Genomic DNA, 21,054 nt, shown 5'->3' on the forward strand with positions numbered 1-21,054 from the left:
TGGCATGCACCGATGAAAATGTACCCTTGGAAAAATTTAACCATACTTCTCATACATTTTTGACTCATGTGTGCCATGGAAATATCCTTCCGCTTCAAAAAAACAGGCTCTTAATAAAATATAAAAAACCTGCAGTAGTATAGACTTTTCATGATATCTACTAGCTCGGTCAAATTTTACCTGTAACAGTTATACGCATGCATTCAATCAGAATATTTTATTTTCTGTTCGTTTTTATCCGAGAATAGCATATTATCTGATCTTCTATGGGTTAAACCCGTATATTCGCCAGGCACCTATGCAGCTTCATAGACTTTTCAACTTATCTTTGAAAAGGAATCTTTCATAATTTCTTACATAAAAAAGGGGAAATGTCCGATGCAAATGTACATTCCCGCTTGGTCTGTGCTAGACCTGAGGTCCCTCAAGGAAGTCAACTTGACCCGTTACTGTTAACCTTTTTATTAAAGGCTTGCACTCTGCTTTTAGGAACTCTCTAGTTCTCATGTATGCAGATGATGTTAAGCTTTGTCTTTAATACAAATCCGAGTATGCCCAATGCAATTTTCAGTCCGATCTAGAACATTTTCAATGCTTTGTTGTTGTTTCTTCAATATCGGAGTGGGATCCTTGTGTCTCTTTCTCTTTTGGCGTAGAACTCGGTGCTTGTTCCATTTTTTCTTCAAAGTTTTTTTTTCACTGCGCCTTTGTACTATTACATATGTAGCTATCAAATTCAACGGGGTGGCAATACTTCAATTGCGAATTTCTCGATTGCATCATCTCTTCAGCGTGAGCAAAAATCTGAATTTTATAATTTAATAAGAACTTTCTGAAATTAATAAAAATGTTGGGTGGCGGATATTCATTAAATTTTTTGAATACTTTAATTTAACAATAGGCCATAACTGGCCGACGCCTTATTATTTTCTCCATAGAAAAACTAACAAAAAAAACCGTGACGTATAAGAATAGTTTTAAATGTGTAAATTTTTTCTTTTTTCCGAATATTTTTATTGTAAACTATTGAAGTTTTTTAAAATATTGCTTTATTATGTCAACGTAAATCATTTTAACTTGAATTCGAAAAAAAGAATTGAAAATATTGTGGGGTTTTAAAGTAAGGTCAGTCTAAAAAACACGGGTCGCGGTGACCAAATCTGGATCGTGTGAGAAGTCAAAAAATGAAATAAATTTACATCTGTTGAAAGTTTATCTAGTACTAAACTTTCTTTACTACTTAGTACTAGTAATAAAAATTTGACAAAAATATTTGAAACAAGAAAGAAAAGCTATCTTGTGACGGAGCCGAAGTTATATACCCTTGCAGTTAAAAACGGATGTACTATATCGCAAAAATCAAGTATACATAGTTGGCCGATCATTATGAGAATATCATAATATAACCAATTTATAACAATACAAAACTAAAAGAAAGTCCCAAACTTCATTCTTCAAAAACTCGAAAGTTGCGTCATTGCCGATTGTTTAGTTATATGGCAGCTATAAGATATAGTCGTCCGATCCTTAAGAAATTTTGGTGGGTCGTATTATTTTACCAAAAAAAGCACTCATGCAAAATCCGAATTCCGATTCCCTCATGCAACAAACTCTCTAACTCTAAAAACACCAAAGTTATACCATTTCCGATCAATTAGTTATTTGTTAGCTAAAATAGTCGGCCGATCTCGGCCGTTCCGACTTATATACTGCGTGCAAAGCAGAGATCCTTAAGCAAAGTTTCAAGTTGATAGCTCTAAAACTGAAACTTAAAACTTCGCGTAGAAACAGACAGACGGACAGGCTTATATAATTCCGGAAGTGATCCTGATCCAGAGTATATATACTTCATAGGGTCGGAGATGTCCCCTTCACTGCGGCCAACTATATTCGATATTTGCGGCATATTTCTGCTCTAAACTGCAAGGCTATTACAACAACCAAATTAAGCTTTCCTTTATTGTTTTTTTTTTCATTATCTACATTTTATAATATATTATTTACATAATATATTAATAAACAAGGTAATAAAGCTTTCAGAAATTAGTCTCAGAAAATTATATTTAACATTTCAAACCCTAATAAACGTTTACATTTTGCAGATGGCATACTATACGGGAGAGTGATAATGAAACCCTTGAACATATGGTTGCCTCTGGGAGAGCAAAAACAAAGGACGGGACTCTGATAATATTAGCCGTTTTAAAAATTGATAAGGGAGATTTTTTTTGCACAGTGACCAATTCAGAGGGAACGGAAATTTTCAAACTAGAACTTTCTGTAACATCACCTCTAAGTACAATAATAGAGCCCAGCATACAAACTGTTAGTCTTGGCCACACTGCCGATTTAGTGAGTAAAGTATATCCCCCATTTTTAACATCACAAATAAATATTAATTTATCTTAGATATGTAGAACGTTTGGATTTCCGCAACAAAATATTGTTTGGTTGAAAGATGGAAACATATTGCGAACTGGCTCTCGTGTACGACTTTTATCAAATGAACGTATTCATTTTTCCCCTATAATTAAAGAAGACAAAGGAATGTATCAATGTGTTTTAAAAAATGATTGGGAGTACACTCAGAGCTCTGCTGAATTCCGATTAGGAGGTAATCAAATATAATTGTATAAATATGATGATAAAACTAAATTTTTGCACAATTTATTTTATGATAGTAGTAAAGTAAAAAATCTTTCATCAAACTAACAATATGGAATTATGATAGTCGTTTTTCTTGACTATTTTGTAGCTGGTTTACATTTTTTTTCAAGTTTTTTTCGATTGAGATTCTTCAAACTAAGTTTTTTTCATACTTCTAAATTCCTCCTACATTCACAAGAATACAATAAGTGAATATTGTTGATCTAATTTTAAGTTTATTTAACGCATAATTTACCTAGCTCCACAACCTTTTGCTCGCCTAAGTGTTAATAAAACATAAGTTCCATAACATACAGTTTCCAGTGTACACACAAGGAAGAAATTGATAAAATTGTACCATATACATATTTAATTTTGTAGGCCGTATTATTGCATTGACCATCATTTTTTTAGTCCAAAACGATTTCTAAATAAAATTTATAACTTCAGTAATAAGAAATATCTTCCATAGAACGATTTGTGGATATAATTCATAAAACACTAACACAATTAAACATAATTGAAGAATTAAATTTAAGACGCGGTTACCCAACATAGGTAACTTCTACTTGTAGATGCCAGTTAGAAATTTTACTTGGAACACACACATGGTAAAATTGACATGGGCTCCAAAAACGCTTGTAAACGTAATTATACGGCCTACATAATTATATATGTATACGTATATTCTTATCTTCCTTTAATTTAGGAAATTTTAAAATTTTTAAAATTTTAATTTAGAGCAGTGGGGGGCAAACTCTCATTTTGAATAGCACGCGTGCATAGGGTCGGAAATTCTGCCGCTCAGTGCTTTGATTTTTGCAATACTCTGCTCTCACTGTTTTTTTCTGTTACGCATACATTCCAATTTTAAACGTGTGTGCGTTTTTCCCCCTACTGCTCTAAAATTTAGAATCTAAATCAGTGGTGCCCAAGCTCTGCATACGGAAGAGCAAAATCCCATATCAATGCAAAAAATCACCAATACATTGGTGCGAAATATTTTTTCCCATCCATGTGGCTGCACTGAAAAATAAAATTAAAGTAACATTCACAAGGGATTTAAAAATATCACTATAATAAAAAATACATTTTATTACAGAAATTAAAAAAAGGCCCTACATATTTTACAACAGCTTATTATTATACTATGACCAAATATGCAGAGCTTCTTAGTTTAAAAAAAAATGTTCTGCGAAGAACAAATTCATCGCTACAGGTCGACCATTTTGGCAGAAACAAAAATAAGAACAAATTTCTTGCAGTGAAAAGTTTTCGGCACTCCAACAACAAAATTCATTCGGATTAGTACGATTGAGGAGAATAGGGAAAACACGAAAAATTGTTATTGTAATTGCCCTTTGCTTATGATGGGACCAACGATGCTTTATGGCGTGAGCAACGAATCTTATGGCGTAAGCAGACTCACACAACTCGGTAGGCATGAGCATTTGCAAAAACAAATGAGCAGCGAGAGCAATGGTATGAGTACCACTGGTCTAAATTTTGTGCTTTCAAATCTTCTATTTGTTTGGCCAAGTGAGCTAATTCTTCTGTATGATTATTAAAAGGTGGCTTTAGAGGGTCCCAAGACATTCTCGAATTTTACTTTATTTCTCCTATTTAAGCCGAAGCTATTGTTTCTTGACTATCAGTTTCAATAATATACTGAGAAATTCGAATTTTATCATCGGTCCGAGCTGTACATTCTGAACTGATTTTAAATATGCTTTATTCCGGAAAATCAATAATCTGAATTTAGGATTGGCCATATTGGAGCCTCAATTTCTTGTTTTCCTCAAGTTCAATGCTTAAACTTTAAGCAACCAACTACTTCTTTTTTCTAGCTCTACCCAAAAGGAAATTGATGATAGTTTTTTGTTTGTTTTGTTGTTTGCCACTTTTGGTATTTATTAATGGTAGAGTCCGTCATTAAGTGGTATGAATATATTTCAAAGTAGTACACTAAATACAATTGAGTCAATGTGAGCTAGGATAGTTTGATTTTCTTGTCTAAATGGAACAGGAATAACCCTATACAGTTTAGATGCATGCCGCCAAAACAGGGTCTTCGAACAATCTTCTTGCCGTAAGTAAGGTGTATACATCCATTAGTTCTGCACCTGATCTTTTCCCTGGCGAATCAAATTTTCGGATAGGACGTCCTTAAGCTATTTCAGTTTTAAGCTGACTTGGGCGCAAAATGTTGGTGTTAGGCCTTCCATGGTTAATATCAATTAACAGGCTTATGATGCATGCTTGCATTTTTTCACATTCATCGTTCAAACTACTCAATTTTGTTGTTACCATAAAGAATTTAATAGACTCGTAATATAAATAAGTATACGTAATACGACTCTTGCAGAATCCTTTAGTACTAATATTTTTTATTCTTTTGTTCATACTTTTGCAACTTGAATTAACTTCTTCCGTAGTTTTCTTTAGAATATTAGTAGTAGATTCGACTAACGAGAACGAGTGCTTTTGAGAACCATATCGCTTCACGAGTCCTGTGACATATTTGGGGACGAAATAATAATTTATTTAATTTTAAACTAAGCATAGCTCGTCTCGGCTTCTTCCTCTTCTTTTCTTTTTTTTTTTGTGAAACAAAGGTTTTAATCTCTATTTCTGCGTTTTCCTTTAACCACTTTAATCACTCTCTTCAAAGCTCCCATATTAGCTCTATTTGGCACAGTAGTTCAAAGTAACTTTTTATATTTTTAATATTAAAATGGAATTCAAATTTGGCCGGGATCACTGCCTCAGTTTCGGATGCCATTTCCTGTAGGTTTGGTCTCCATTATTTTTGCGATAACTGTCGTGCTGTCCAGGACGAAATGACATCGTTCATCAGAAAAGAACGGATTTAAAGATTTTGTTTAAAAAAAATCAATGACTCTGCGCGCTTGACAATTAGCTTAACGGCCTTCAGCTGCTAGTGATCAGCTTCAGCCTTCTCAGCCGACAATAACGCTGCCTCTCATATACCTGGCTACCCCAAGGGATAGAACTGAGAACAAGTCGCCGTCCGAATATCTCAGTGCTATTAATGGTCCAATGTGTCTTCCGTCCCTTCGAGTAATACAACGGGTCCAAGTGAATGAAACCCCCGACCACCGGTACTGACTGATCCTGCAGTCTTCGTAGCTGCCACACCAAAACAGGTGATTTCTCCATAAAAAAATATATTTGTTTCTCAGCCTACCCCTGCTACTTCAGAGATTAATATCACGGCTTATATCATAGCCAAAACAAATACCGATATAAAGGTGAAGGACATGGCTGAATATAAATACAAATATATAAGGCGCACGTCTTCTTTCAAGATTCGTGTGCTCTCGCTGATGTTCAAGACGATTTGGTTACTCAGTTTTTGGCCAGAGAACATTCGCCCTGAACATCAGCCTAGTACCGTAATGAAACAAGTTTTAAGACAAGTGGGAGTGAAACTTCTTCCTTCTACTTCTTCTTCGTCCACTAAATTAAAAATCGTCACTAACAATTATTTATCAGAATACTAGGGGGCTACGTAGCAAACTTCCTAAACTATATTCTGATAGTTCTATCTCTGGATCCCTTATTATAGCCTTTACACAAACTTGGATAAAGCCGGAGATCTTTACCTCCGAAGTTTTTCGAAGTAAGTAAACCCCTTTTAGACGCCATCGACCTCTGCAAAAGAGGGGTGGAGTCCTCATTTCGGTAGACTCCCTACTTGCTTCTGATGAGGTGAAATCACAAGAGTGTTGTGACTTCGAATTTAATTGCATTAAAATATTTTTGTCCGCTAAATCTTTATACAATACCTGTTCATATATAACGCCTTTGTCTGAACCGCCCACATACTGGAATCATTTGTCGGCTATTCAATCCGTTTTTAATCTTATGACGGAACGTGACCAACATGTAGCTCTGGGAGACATTAATGTCCCAGAATTAAAGTGGTGTAATGTCGATAACTTATCACGTGGTATGATTTCACCGCGGTCATATTTGACATGTCCCTGGGTCAAATAAACCATGCTAGAAATTCGTTAGGTCGGCTATTAGAGCTTAGTCCTGAGCTGTGCCCCGTTTAACCCCAGAGGATCCATATCGCCCCACGCTTGAGGCTTCAATTAAAACCATTTTTGGTATCGATCAGAAGTTTCCTTGCGTAAAAAATGTCACATTTTTTCAGAAATTGGGTTGGAACAAGTTTTCTCTATAAAAAAAAATATAAATAGGGAAGCGTAGTTTTTTATTTGTTTAAAAACTGTTACTAGAAAAGCTTTCTTTAAAATAAAATATACTATTTTAGTGCACTTTAGTGCTGCTACGCATACACTCAAATTTTAAAATTTGTGCGTTTTGCCCCTCACTGCTTAGTCACTGCTGAATCGTTATATTTTATCCTCATGCAAAATAATCGTATAAAGCTCAATTATTAATTTCGGTATTTTTACTTTTGGAGTATCAACATAGCCTTGAAAAATCTCAAAGGTTGAAAAAACCTTATAACCTTAAAAAATTTAATATCGGTCTTTATAATTTCAATTTCAAATGAAGACCGTCCAAGACTACCAGGTCTTGCGAAATTCATTCTTGATGAGAATCTGAAAGATCCCAAAATATGGAATTTAATTGGCATTGAACTGGTAAATAAGACTCTTGTTAGGGAACTCTAGAAGCATACATTTTTAAAGAAAAGCTTTATATTTTTCTTGCAAAGTTATTAAAAGATGCCCTAGGAACTATCAAGGCAAAGTAATTATGGCAAAGCTATCGCTAGTCTGAAAGCTGGAGTTTACGATAACAAATGTCTTTTCTTTGGGAAAAAACTTATTCAGCCTTCCGAAAGTTTCGCAGCCATCTGTGTCATCATTTTAACCGTCGAACTACCGAACTGAGCGGACGTGCTTTGTCCGAGCTCCGGGAAAACTGGACCATAATACAGCTAATCAAAAAACTGGGGTTACCCAATATAAGTGAGAAGACGCTGAACTACAATTTATTAAAAGCCATAGACAAGCTTCTTATAACAGTTGTGATGTTCTAAACCAAAACTAGTGCATTGTTTAAAAAAAAATAAACGCCACGCAATGAGCTCATTGAGCAACGATCAAAAAAACGAGGGAGTGAACCAAAGGAACGGCTTCTACTCTTAGTTTTCAATCCGCGATACCGAAGTGGAAAAATCGGCGATTAAGAGCAACCCGCTAAGAAAGCGGCCACGGCCACACAGACTGGAATGTATCGCTACATCCAAATTAAGCGCAAGTTAAGCCCGCAGAGTAATCCGGCAGGCAATAAAACAATAATTAACCGTGTCCCGAAGATCGATAAAGAACCAGACAGATCCACTACTAACAGATTTGCCCTACTGGCGGAGGTTGAGGAAAACCAACCAGCCCAAGACACCGCAAAAAAACCCAAGCTCCCTCCAAAATCTACTAGGGAGAAATGCTCGTGCCCTGGTCAACAAAATTGCGTCGTTGATCGGGAACGGTGACAACTTTCATGTTGTTCCGCTTATCAAAGGAAACATCCGTGAAACAAAGGTGCAAACCAAGACTGAAGAACACTTCCGAGTCGTGTCCAAATATCTGGACACTGTACAGAAACACTATTATACGTACCAGCTGAAAAGCAATAAGGGCCTACAAGTGGTAGTAAAGGGTGTAGAACCTGATGTTACCGCCGCGGAAATAAAAACCGCCCTTAAAGAAAAGGGCTTCTCCGCCAAGAATGTTATAAACATTCTAAATAAAGATAAAAAGCCACAACCCCTCTTCAAGTTCGAGCTCGAGCCAGAAACCAGGTCGCTGAAGAAGAACGAATTCCACCCAATTTATAACCTGCAATATCTTTTGCATCGGAAAATCACTGTTGAAGAGCTACATAAACGCAACGGTTCAGTGCAAAGCACTAATTGTCAAGAGTATGGATCACAAGGTCTTACTGCACACTTCGGGCTGTCTGTGTAGTCTGCGGGGACGCCCACATGTGAAGAAATGTGGAAACTGCGGAAAACTGCAACCATACGGCAAACTATAGAGGATGTATGGCAACCAAAATCCACAGAATGGGTAAATTGCGTCAAAAACTACGCCAGACGTCTTCTTCGCCAAAGCTGCAAGATCCTCATTCGGTCCACTAAACACCACCAACGGCTTCTCCTACGCCGATGCTCTACGATCTGAAAGGGAAATTCCAATTCATCCTAACTCTCAAAGCGCTCAACAGGCCACAGAACAGTCACACAGCAAAACGGAAACTATGATGCTTACCCTCCAACAAAGTATGATGGAGCTTATGTCATTCATGAAAACGACAATGCAAACGCTTGTTCAAAACCAGAACATGGTGATACAGCTGCTCGTAGCACAACAGTCTAAATGTCTATGCAGGCGCTACGAATATCAATGTGAAACGCCAATGGTGTATCACGGAATAAACTAGAATTGTCACAATTCTTGACCGAAAACCATATTTACGTTATGCTACTGGTGGAAACGCATCTTACAAGCAAATACAAATTTCATATAAGAGGCTACACAATCTACCGCACAGATTATCCAGATGGGAAAGCCCACGGCGGAAGCCAGTTCACAATCAAAAATCTTGAGAACTATCACAGGGGCACCTTAGTATGTTCGCAACGAAAACATCCACCGGGATCTGGGCATCCTCGCAGTGAAAGACGAAATCCAGAAGCAAAAAGAGTCATACAAAGAAAAACTGTCGCACCCAAATTTTCTCGCTCGGGGATTGGCTCGGGTTTCTAGCGTATCCCGCCTCCCAACCCAGCAATCGATTTTTAGGGCCGTCTAACTCCGTATCAGTCAATATGACTGTTAGTTAAGTTACTAATATACATGATTTTATACACCTCTTGTTAGTCTCGCAAAGAGAAGATTCAAGAAATAAAAGCAACGTTCAAAATAAAAAAAAAAAATCTGTGTCATCGATTTACGGGTCATTATTATCCATAGGAAATGTCACTAAAATTGCAAAATATAATTATTTAGGATTTTTATATGCTTTTCAGTTATAATATGCTTTTTAGTTTTGAGTAAAGAAGATCCAGAGACTAGACAAAAATGGGAAAAATTCCTGGATTATGAGGAATGGCCGCTGTCGTAGGTACCAGCACCTGTCCGCTGAAGAGACTGCGAAGTGTAAATCGACTAGGAGTCAAATTTGTGCAAGATCGCACCACAAACTTATGCAGCAAGATACTGTGACCCAAAATAACTTTCCGTTATCATCACCGAATGAATATCCTCCTTCAGCGCTAAATCTAAATGGCACTTCTACATCACATGCTTTGCATCCGTCATCCCTATAATGGGTTGTGTTAGCGACAACGATCGCAAGAGTTCGAAATAAGAATGGTGAGCACATATTGGCCCGAGCATTGTTTGACATTGGGTCACAAATGAATTTCATTACTGAAGATCGGAAAGATCCGTAGGGAGGAATCGTGTATAAACTTTCTTGGAATTGGTCAAGCTCATTCCCAGGTTAAGAAAACACTGTGGTGAAGTCAACAATTAATGGTAGTGAGTTTCCGTTCGACATTTGGATTTTGACAACTATATCGGGTTATCACCCTGACCAGTAAATGAACGTGAAAGATTGGGACCTATCAAAGAACTTGCCGTTAGCAGACCCATATTTCTATAAACCTCAGCGGATAGACATGTTAATTGGAGCCGAGTCATTTTTCGAACTGTTGTCCGTTGGCCAAATAAAACAAGGGCCAAACCATCCCCCAAAAAACTCTCCTTGGATGGATAGTATCGGAAAAATATTAAGCTAATTCCTTAACTTCTCAACAGCCTGTCATTAGCCTGAATTGCCAAGAAGAATTGATCAATTGTTAAGTGTGTGGAGGAAAACCCATCAGAGTCCTTGAAACTGTGCAAGCTCAACGCCGTTACATATAGCACTTTAACGCTGACTATATGTAACCTCAAGCTGACAAAGTTATTGGGTCCGATTTTAAGTAGACGATATGTTATTAGGTTTTGGTTTCGCTGAGGACCTAAAAAAAATTGAACCTGAAGTAACTAAGGTTTTTCGAAACGCTGGGTTTGAATTGAGCAAGTGGTTTAATGTAGTTACTGCATCCGAGAGCACGGTTACGTGTTTTGATGCTGCCCAACAAGGCAGCCGCCATTAATCAAATTTACCTTTTTTTTAAAGAAATGTACGGTATACCACGAGAAAGCTAATTTTTAGCCCATTCGAATGGTACCAGTCTCATCAAAATCGCTCCCACAGATTAAGCCAATAATTCTATCGGACTCAGAACTGACAAAACCATTAGGAATCGCTTGGGTTGGCGATGCTTCAGTCATGGGTCAAAGGGCGACTAAGCGGAACATCTTTAGGCGACCTCTGCTTATTAAGCCCCATACATACAAAAGGAAAGATCCTATTCTAGGAACTTTGGTTAAATATGCTAGATTAGGATGAGTCAAATCCAGGGCACATGGAAACAGCTTGGAACAAAATATAGATTGCCTTGTCGCCATTAGAGGAAATCTCAATTTACCGAGCAGATGTCACCTATTCAAATTGATGCCTTTCCTGCGAGCTGGCCGTGGTCACGGAGGACCACTAGCCACCATAGCAGTTGCTCACTGGAATGGTCGTAGCAACGCACGCTGGCGCTGACGGAACCGGCAGCAGTCTGATCAGGCGGTGAGGATACCTCGGGAGCCGAAGACGATCCACAGTCTTAAGAGTTCGACACCGCTGCTCCAAAAACCGGGCCTACGTCGGAATCGTTTCCTCCATTAAAGCAGCTTGAGTTTCCTCCCACTTAGCCTGGGTTAAAGGACCCAGCTTCTTGACTAGGATTTGCTAGTCAATCCTTCGGCGATTCCTTCGATATCTTCGCCGGCAGCACAAGACTCCAGCTGGGTAATTATAAAAGAAAAATATAGAATCCAAGTAGAGAACAAAAGTAAAATATAGAATCAAATCAAAATAAACAGATGTGCGTATTATATTTACGTAATTTTAGTGTTAAAGAAGGGTTAAGGAAGAACACCAATCCAAGTGTTCGTCGGGCGTCCTCGTCCAAGTGTCCTTGGTCGGGATCCAAGTGTCCGCTCGCCCGAGAACTCTACGAGCCAAGGGCCTGTCTAGCCATTGCATTTTTCTGAGGATATCTCTGCGCATGGTGGCCGCTCTGGACCGCCCTCATAAGCACACACTAGTTCTGGTGCACGTTTGTTCAACATTACCGAGCCAAAAGCTGGCCCCAAAAGCTAGAGTTTAAGCCATCGACGCAGACGCGGGCAATGACAACGGCAGGCATGAGGGAGAAACACAACGGCACTTGTCGACGGGAGCACTCTAAGCTGAGCGCAAATGACGGCATTAGCCGCTCATAAAACAATGAAGCAGAAATCAAAGAACAACGACGCAAAAAAAGCAGAGGACGCCATTTTTAAGACCACATGGAGAAAGAAAGCCGAAACCGGAACTTGCCTACAGTAGCACTAAGAGCTAAAGTTGCTTTAAGAACCATCTCGTTGACAGACTCTCACTTGGAAAAGATACTATGCGTGGAACCTTCGCCTCGTCAAACTCATCAAGCTCCAACTAGTGATATGCGTTTTTTAAGTCCAGTCGGAAAAAATATTTGGCCCCCTTGAGTTTCGTCATGAACGTATCGAAAGTTTGCAACGGATTATTTTCGTGCCGTATGGCTTTGTTATGGCCCGTCGCATCTAAAAACATACTCGAATGTCCCCATCGTCCTTGAAAGATTACGACTGGAGAGATCCAAGAGCTTGGTCCCAACACAGGTTCAATGATATCTAGATTTAACGCACTTTCCAGTTTTAGTCCAATATTACCAGATATAGCCTTTATTGTCGAATTTTCAGTTGGTCTCCGCTTTTTATCCGGCTCATTTTTGTTGTTGTCCAATTTCCATGTGCGAGCAATGTGCAATGTGCAACATTTTCTAGAAAAATGGCCAATTTTATCGCACCTCCTGCATTTCATTTTCCTCGCCAGACAGTCCAAACTGTTTTTTCCGTGTCCTTTCTTCCCGCATCTACCCCATTCCGGACCACACCTCGCTGAACTGTTTTGTTAATGCTAATTGGTTTGTCCTGGGGAGTCATAGACTGCGTCTGTCCGTTCACCAGTTCGTCTATATTACAGGTCCCTATAACCTCCTTCAATGTGAATTCCTTTCCAGTAGTTTTTTCTTTAGGTCTACCAAATTCCACATTTTATGATTGTCGGGTCAGGCGGCAGCACGCCGTTTAATGTTGATGTTTAAATAATGTTAATGTAATGTTTAGTGTAATATTTATTTATTACGCTTAAGTATGTACAAGTAGCTTAGTTGGTCGCAAGCCGACTCTCTCTCGGCCGCTCGATTCACTAGTTTATTTTAGAGAGTTTTAGGTCCGCAAATGTCTAGATCGCGCCGCCCAGTCCATTATCGAGAGCTTTAGCTAAGCAGTGATTATTCGGGCCACCCTCTTTGTTCTTTACTTGAGTCTCTGCATGCACCATAAGCTGATCTGCATATCTGAATGCAGAAAATAAACCTTTTTTATAACGTTTACAATTATACACAATTTGGCTTTTTTACTTACGGCATTGAAAAATCTCAACGACCAAACAATGATCTTGTTCTTCAAGCAGATCTCCTCGATTTGGTTTTTAGTCCGGATGAACATTTATCGATTTGGCTGCGCAGCCTGGTTAGGAAAAACCTTTGAAACCTTCTCCTTCTAGCGGCATCATGGCTTTAACAGATGTCTTTCAAACGGGGAGTTCCGCTGCGGCAAATAATATTCGTACAGCTTATTCTTCTCGTCAAATGGAATTAAGGCCCCTGGAATGTTTTAAAGTACGGCTTAAACCTGAGGTCTGTCGAAATGCAGGAGCTTGTTCCTCTTCTTATAAGCTGAGGCGGTCTTCTCCGTATCTATATAAATCTCAAATGCGCGCAACCACGCCTTCTACTCTGTCCGCCATAGCGCTTTGTCCATTGACTGGTTTGATATCAGTCTTGATTATATTAAACTGAACAAAAAAAATTATTTTTTGATTTCAAGAATCATAACAAAACAAAAAAATTCCCCTAAAATCCAAATGAATCTTGGTCAATTTATGTCAGTTGCTCTTCAAATAATTTTCATTCTTTGAAAAATGTGTGTCTTTTTTCTTAGTTTAACCTTTATCTCGCTCTTTTTTTTCCTTTTGTTTTATTATTTCGTAGCAGCCCCAATTTAATTGGCTGACGCTGCCATTGTATACAATCTTTTTTCTTAGGGCCAATTGTATTCTTGCGATATTAATACTTTTTTTTCGCTCTTCTATGTATTTCCTTTAAAATGAACTTCAGTTTTGCAGTAGCTGCAGTTTAATCGGCTGACACCGTACATGACTTATTTTACTCATGTTTTATTGCCTTGCACATCACCATAATCATTATACACCCATTTATATGTAAATCTGTATGTACATGTGTACCGGCACACTTTGGCTATTGACGTGTGTCTCGCCTATGCAACGGTTTTTTTTTTTTCCATTCTTCTATTTGCGCTCAGCTTCTTAGAATTCGAAGCGGCACTTTTCTTGCCCTTCTTGTCCACTTTGCATGCATGATTTTGAGGCTCCTGTGGGCAGATTCGTTGTTTTTTTTCAAATTCTCCACGCTTTGTGTAACTTATTAATATGCGTGTTTTTTTACTCTTCGCCGGTGTAACAACGCTATTGGCACGCACTACACAAAGATGTTAATATACTTTGGCACAAATGGTACCACTTTTATTCGTCCGACTTCGTCGACGTCCATCAAACAATTATTTCCCTTCACTCCCCCGCATACGAGCCTACTTGCTCTCCATCTCCTCTCTGCTCTCTGATGCTGGTGCAGGTCTCCACAAGGACCATTAGTTTTTTGCACACAACGGGATCAAGCGGTGACCCAGCCATCACATTTGACTGATCGTAGCACTAATCAGAGTCGAGGCCGAGGACTTCTCTGCTATTGTGGACACAGGCGTCTTCAGAAGTTTCATCAGCGAAACTGTCGCCAGTCACTTAGATTCGGAAGTGAAAATTCTTCTTCCTGGCGGACCGATCGCCTAAGATGGCCACTAAATCTCGGGAAGTGCCTACCAGCTTAGCCAAGGGGATAGTTCACATGGCCTTGCTAGTCATGCCCAACATATTTGAAGCGATAACTTTAGGCATAGACTTTCTCTGATTTTTTCGGAAAAATCGAACGAGCAGAGGAAAACTACTCCTCTATGGGCCATTGTTTGGGCCATGCACAAATTACGTTATTATCTCTTTATAAACGTGACGTGATTACAGATCACCTCGTCCGCAAATAGCTGAACTCCATTGGCAACCCCTATGAACGCATCGCCCGGTGGGCATTAGAGCTGTAGCAGTATCAATTCAATTTCATCTACCGTCAAGGAAAAATCGCAAAAAAGCGGGAAAATAGCACTATGAAAACGATGATAGCGCAATTCCTCGACAATCGATCATCCGGTGAGGTACTTTCCGAGCTCTCGTTAGCAATCAATACGAGTGTCTCGAGTTGGGATCCCTGGTGATGGTAGATCAAATTTCAAAAACCAAATGCGCTGGACTCTACATAGTGATGAAATTTTGATTGTCCGAGTCCGTCATCATGAGACACAAAAACGAAGAAGGGATCGGTGACCTGGAGTAGTATCACCCACGAGAAGTCACGCAAGCGCACCTGATTATATTAAACTGACTGCTCACCTGCGACACCAAGGTAATTTTAAGGTTAATTGTATAAGCCTTCTAAGAAGAATCTTCCTCTTGATATCTAAGGAAAAGCAATAGATACTCTCGCACCCAGATCCCCTACGTTATAAGCCCTTACCATTATCTTAAGACCCCATTTGTGAATCGAGCAGAAAAAAAAAAATGGACACAGCAGCGACGGGGCATCTGGTATACAACTCGATGGGCCATAATGCCAGACGTAGTGTTAGAGTCAATGATAAGCTCCCCGACACCATCAAAATGGAGTCCATTTAGCTTTCCCCTACACGGACCCGACTTAGGAGGGCAAGACTCCAATTCTACCATCGCGGGGCTGGACCCCAAGGACTTCCTACTCCTACTTCTATCTTATAAAATAGCAAAATTGGTATTTTTATCAAACATCAAATGCAACTTCCGATGGTTTATTAAATATCAGGATATAGACGGTCAATCCCTATGAAATTTGGTTGGTAAAAAAAATCAATTCAATTGGAAAAAATAAAATCTGTAGAAAGTTCCAAAAACCTTATATCAAAAAAAAACAAGAAAGGAAAGCTAACTTCGGACGGAGCCGAAGTTTATATACCCTTGCAGTTAAAACCGGATATATATCGCAAACATCGGATATAGTTGGCCGATCTTTATGATTATGATTTATCATAATGAAACCAATTAATTACAATAAAAAATCTAAAAAAAAGTCCCAAGCTTCTATCTTCAAAAATACGAAAGTTGATATTTCTACCAAATACCATTTCCGATCGTTCAGTTATATGGCAGCTATAGGATATAGTCGGCCGATCCTTATGAAATTTCTTAGGTCGGATTAACTGACCAAAAATATAATCTGTACCAAATTCCAGCTTTCTATCTTCAAAAACACGAAAGTTGGGTCATTTCCGATCGTTCAGTTATATGGCAGCTATAAGATATAGTCGGCCGATCCTTATGAAATTTGGCATGTCGTAATTTGCCAAAAATAGCTCTCATGTCAAATTTTAAGTCTCTAACTCTAAAAACACCAAAGTTATACCATTTCCGATCAATCAGTTATATGGCAGCTATAGGATATAGTCGGCCGATCTCGGCCGTTCCGACTTATATACTGCGTGCAAAGGAAAGAAGGGTGTGTGCAAAGTTTCAAGACGATAGCTTCAAAACTGACAGACTAGTTCGCGTAGAAACGGACAGACAGACAGACGGACAGACAGACGGACAGACGGACATGCTCATATCAACTCAGGAGGTGATCCTGAAAGAATATATATACTTTATAGGGTCGGAGATGTCTCCTTCACTGCGTTGCACACTTTTGGACAAAATTATAATACCCTCTGCAAGGGTATAAAAAACTATCCGATTGGCAAATTATTATTTGATGGGAATTGCGAAATTTGCCGGCAACCGAAAGCGCTCGGTAACTCAACACCTAAGTTGGAGTTTGTAAGAGGCTATTGGTTTTCCAGCACCCTCCATTTTATACTGGAGTGGTGAAGGGGTACCTATGCGAGCCAATTCGTCTGCTAAGCAGTTACCTGTGATGTCCTTGTCTTGGACCAAGATAAAGCTAGTTTTTTAGTGATTGACCATCTCATGAAGAGATGATGTACATTTCGAGATTTTTTTCGATATGCTGCTGATTGAGCTTCATTGGCTCAACCTTTCCATGCGCTAATCCGCCGTTTGAAAGTGCGGTTTTACCGTAAAAGCATTGGGAGGATCTGACTCGGCTCCTAAAAAATGCTGGAATCCATATCTTTGCTCGGGGCGTACAAGACACATCACACCAGCTAAGCGCAACGAACTTGGCGCCCTCGTAGATCTCCCTGAGATTCTGTACCTCCGACTTGAATAGTTTCACAGACCGCTCATTGTTACAGGCCACAACATCGTCACTCCCTTAGAACCACACGACGTCTTTGGAGACAGGTACGAGGGTTGGTTCTCTGGCCCGAATCTCGAAACACATCCAAGCCCGCTAGCTAACCGGAGCTATTTATTTATGAGGCGCCCTTGAGGCGAGTATAACTATGGGCCCCTCAGTTTATTCACATCTGACCTTCAGGGAAGGTAGGCCTTAGCTAAGCACTCTCGGAGTCACCTCACAAACTCTTTGGACCTATTGGACAAAAATAAAATTATCATTTTTTTTGAATCAGAGACTCTTATGCTGTTCAATGAGCGACGGCTAAAACTAAATGCCTAAGAATATATTAAGACCAGCGGTATAAATGTAGACCGGCCCTATCCTGCGGGCATAGGAAATTGCTCTGTGTGAAATTGTGAAACGTCATGCCCACAGTCAACTTTCTGCTTTTCGTTACTAATACTAATGCTTTAAGATCATATAAATGTATTAAGTGCCGATCACTGATTTAGACTAAAATCCATCTGCTCCAAACTAGGGACTTCAAATATTTTTATACTTTTAATGCTATAATAGGCTTTGACAAGCTATTGCGGGCTGGTGCGCCATTAGATCTTTCTGCCAATGCAATCCAATACGGAAACCAATCTTAGCAGCTAAAATTTTTCGACTGTGATTTTAGGAAGACTATCTTTAGGAGGGTTATATGCTAATTATACTGAGTCCATCCGCGTGAAGCTATTCCCACTGAGGATATCCACCATCAAACATCCAATAAAAACTTATCTCGAATGCATTACCGCATTGCAAATCCTGCGGGCATAGGAAATTGCTCTGCCCGCGCTCTGCCACACACACACAGTATAAATGTGTGAAACGTCATGCCCACAGTCAACTTTCTGTTTTTCGTTACTAATACTAATGCTTTAAAATCATATAAATGTATTAAGTGCCGATCACTGATTTAGACTAAAATCCATCTGCTCCAAACTAGAGACTTCAAATATTTTTATACTTTTAATGCTATAATAGGCTTTGACAAACTAATGCGGGCTGGTGCGCCATTAGATCTTTCTGCCAATGCAATCCAATACGGAAACCAACCTTAGCTGCTAAAATTTTTCGACTGTGATTTTAGGAAGACTATCTTTAGGAGGGTTATATGCTAATTATACTGAGTCCATCCGCGTGAAGCTATTCCCACTGAGGATATCCACCATCAAACATCCAATAAAAACTTATCTCGAATGCATTACCGCATTGCATAACTGCAAAACCAAAATAATATTTTCGTTTGTTGATAGAATGCTGTTTTGCTAGCGGATTTGAAAAAATGAAATGTCTTCTTAAAATTATGTAGACCGCAATAACCCGATTGAAAAAATTTTTGCTCGCCACTACATCAGGAGAATCATCCACTATATCATCTCCATGAATCATCTCCAATATCCGTGTGTTTCGCTTAAAAATGTAAAAAATCAGTAATAAAAATAGTCCAAAAACTTATTTTCCCTCCATTTTATATTGTTCCTTGCCAAGTACAAGTTGTTATTTTATTTAAATTTTCGTGATTAATATTATGCTAAATCATGCTAAAGGATACAAATCCGTTTATTCAAAACTTTACCCATTCCCGATTGGTACAGCTGAGTTTGTTAATAAGAAGAATACGCAGCTATTAAAAGTGTCATCCGACCTTCAAGATCATCTTTCAACAGAAATTTAAATTCCTAACAGTTTTTTGGATGCGGGTCTATTTTGCCGAGTTAAGTCAATGGAATCTAATGAAATGATAAAATCGCACAATAATCGGAGTATTGTACAATACTACAATACAACGAGTACAATACTTGTTGTACAATACACGTTGATCTCGGCCTGCGATTTATGATTCATACTGGTTGACCGAAAGCTCACCATTTTTTTCGACGGATTTCGAGTACGGCCAGTAGCGATGGTTATCTCAAAGACTTTCCTTACAGTGTCCGGGAGGCATATGGGCCTTTATCCCAATGGTCTGTCTTTCGCTTTGTTCCCTTTCTGCAGCAGAATTTTCTATTATGTGGGAAACGTTTCATGTTGAAGGCACTTGTAGAAGGTGTTTGAGAAGACCCTCAATTTTTCGTCCATTGCCTGCTATACAGTCAAGTTTGGAAATCCGTCGGGTCTTGGAGTTTTCCTGGCGTCAATCTTTTCCTCTAAATTGACATAAGGGCTCCGTCATCTTTTTCATGATGATTTTCATCTTTTTTTATCCATAGGTTCACCTCTGCCTCGTCGCCGATCTTCTTAAAGCACTCGCTCTTGCATGCTTGCTATAGCCTGGGGTTTGGGCTTCCATTTCTTCTGAGCCCCTTGGCCTTTGGTACCGTCTTCTTGCATGGCACATCTGCTTCTGCAGGCAGATGCCCCTGTTCTCGCTAGCTAATTCGATAAGGCCTCAGGGGAAGATATTGAGATCTGTTGATCTGTATATTCACTTGCCGTACCCGGACGTGTTTCTTCGATCGCTCTTGCCAGTTTGCAATTATTTTCGATCTTGAACTCAAGCTTTCTCCTTCTGCGACAAGTTGAAATATAACAATTAATCCCTAAAAATAAATTCGACTTATTAAGTTCATTGAACTATTTATTTCCAATTTATACATTTAATCGGTTAAAGTTATCTCTGTTGCGCTTTAACTATATTCTCCGACATAAGTCTCTCCGAGCTGTACTCTCCGGACGTAACCCGTTACATTCATAGTTACTGCGGAGTTTGTTGTTCTTCACGACGCCGAACCTTCGTTGCACATCTCTTTTGTAACGTCATCTCTTACATCCGATCTGATCGTCCACTCTCGGCTACAGAGTGCTTCAGAGAGCCTAAATTCTTTACACGCTATTACAGTGGTCTGCATTCCGTCAAAAAGAAGCCAAAAATGAGTCTTACTTGCACAGCAAAAAAATGTGAATTTGGTGGAACCATCACGGGTGACTCATACCTGTCTTGTTGGCTCTGCAATAACTGCTCACATATTAAATGTGCTGAAGGAGGACACAATGGTCGGATAAGTGACCTTATCAACAAGAAAATTGGCCTGACATGGTCTTGCATCGCTTGTAGAGAAATTGAGTCAGAGATGCGGACTTTTATGAAACAGACGAGAAATGGTTTCCTAGATGTCCGCAAACAATTCTCGGCCCTTAATGAGCAATTCCTCGCTCTTGAAACTCAATTCCTTGGGCTAAAGTTGTTAAGTGAATCCCCCAGACGAAAAATTCCGAACAACAACCTGCTGACTGCTAAATTATTGAATACCCCTACATCCCATGCTGTACAAGTCGATGAATTTTCAACACCAAACATTTTACCGTCGCCTACTAGTCTACCTACTTATGCTGTTCCAGTACCAAGGGACTTGATGAGCCTTCCTTCAGGGCACTCTAATATTCATCCCTTGCAAGAAGCGATCAGCGTACCAAGTACAAATCTCGAGCCACCTCTCATCTTGGAGCCTCCATCGTTGGACATCGTTGGACAACCCCCATCGTTGGACAACCTACCCTCTGCTCTAGCTGTGATGTCTCCAAGGCCTCTGGTTGGTGTGGCGCCTGAAGTTAGATCTTCTGGACTTACGCTGAGGGCGGTTGCTCCTCGTAAAGCCATTTTTGTCTCTCGGCTTATGCCGGATGCTACTGTTGATGATGTCAAGAGTCACCTGTTAAACCATCTTAAGGTAGCTCCTAATGAAATAGCTATTTTTAAGTTTAACTTTAAG

At 39.3% G+C, this 21,054-nt stretch overlaps 1 protein-coding gene across 1 annotated transcript in view; it reads left to right on the plus strand.

Annotated features, from left to right (window-relative positions):
* The window catches only part of LOC122321159 (cell adhesion molecule Dscam2-like), a 994,286-nt gene that overhangs the window by 659,751 nt on the left and 313,481 nt on the right, over positions 1 to 21,054 (plus strand). Inside the window, exons 8-9 of the mRNA XM_070278943.1 lie at positions 2,103 to 2,352; positions 2,410 to 2,614. Of these exons, the coding sequence (XP_070135044.1) occupies positions 2,103 to 2,352; positions 2,410 to 2,614 (455 nt within the window). The remainder of the gene's footprint in view (positions 1 to 2,102; positions 2,353 to 2,409; positions 2,615 to 21,054) is intronic.

This window comes from Drosophila bipectinata, chromosome 2R (assembly GCF_030179905.1).
Source record: "Drosophila bipectinata strain 14024-0381.07 chromosome 2R, DbipHiC1v2, whole genome shotgun sequence".
Lineage (NCBI taxonomy): Eukaryota > Metazoa > Arthropoda > Insecta > Diptera > Drosophilidae > Drosophila > Drosophila bipectinata.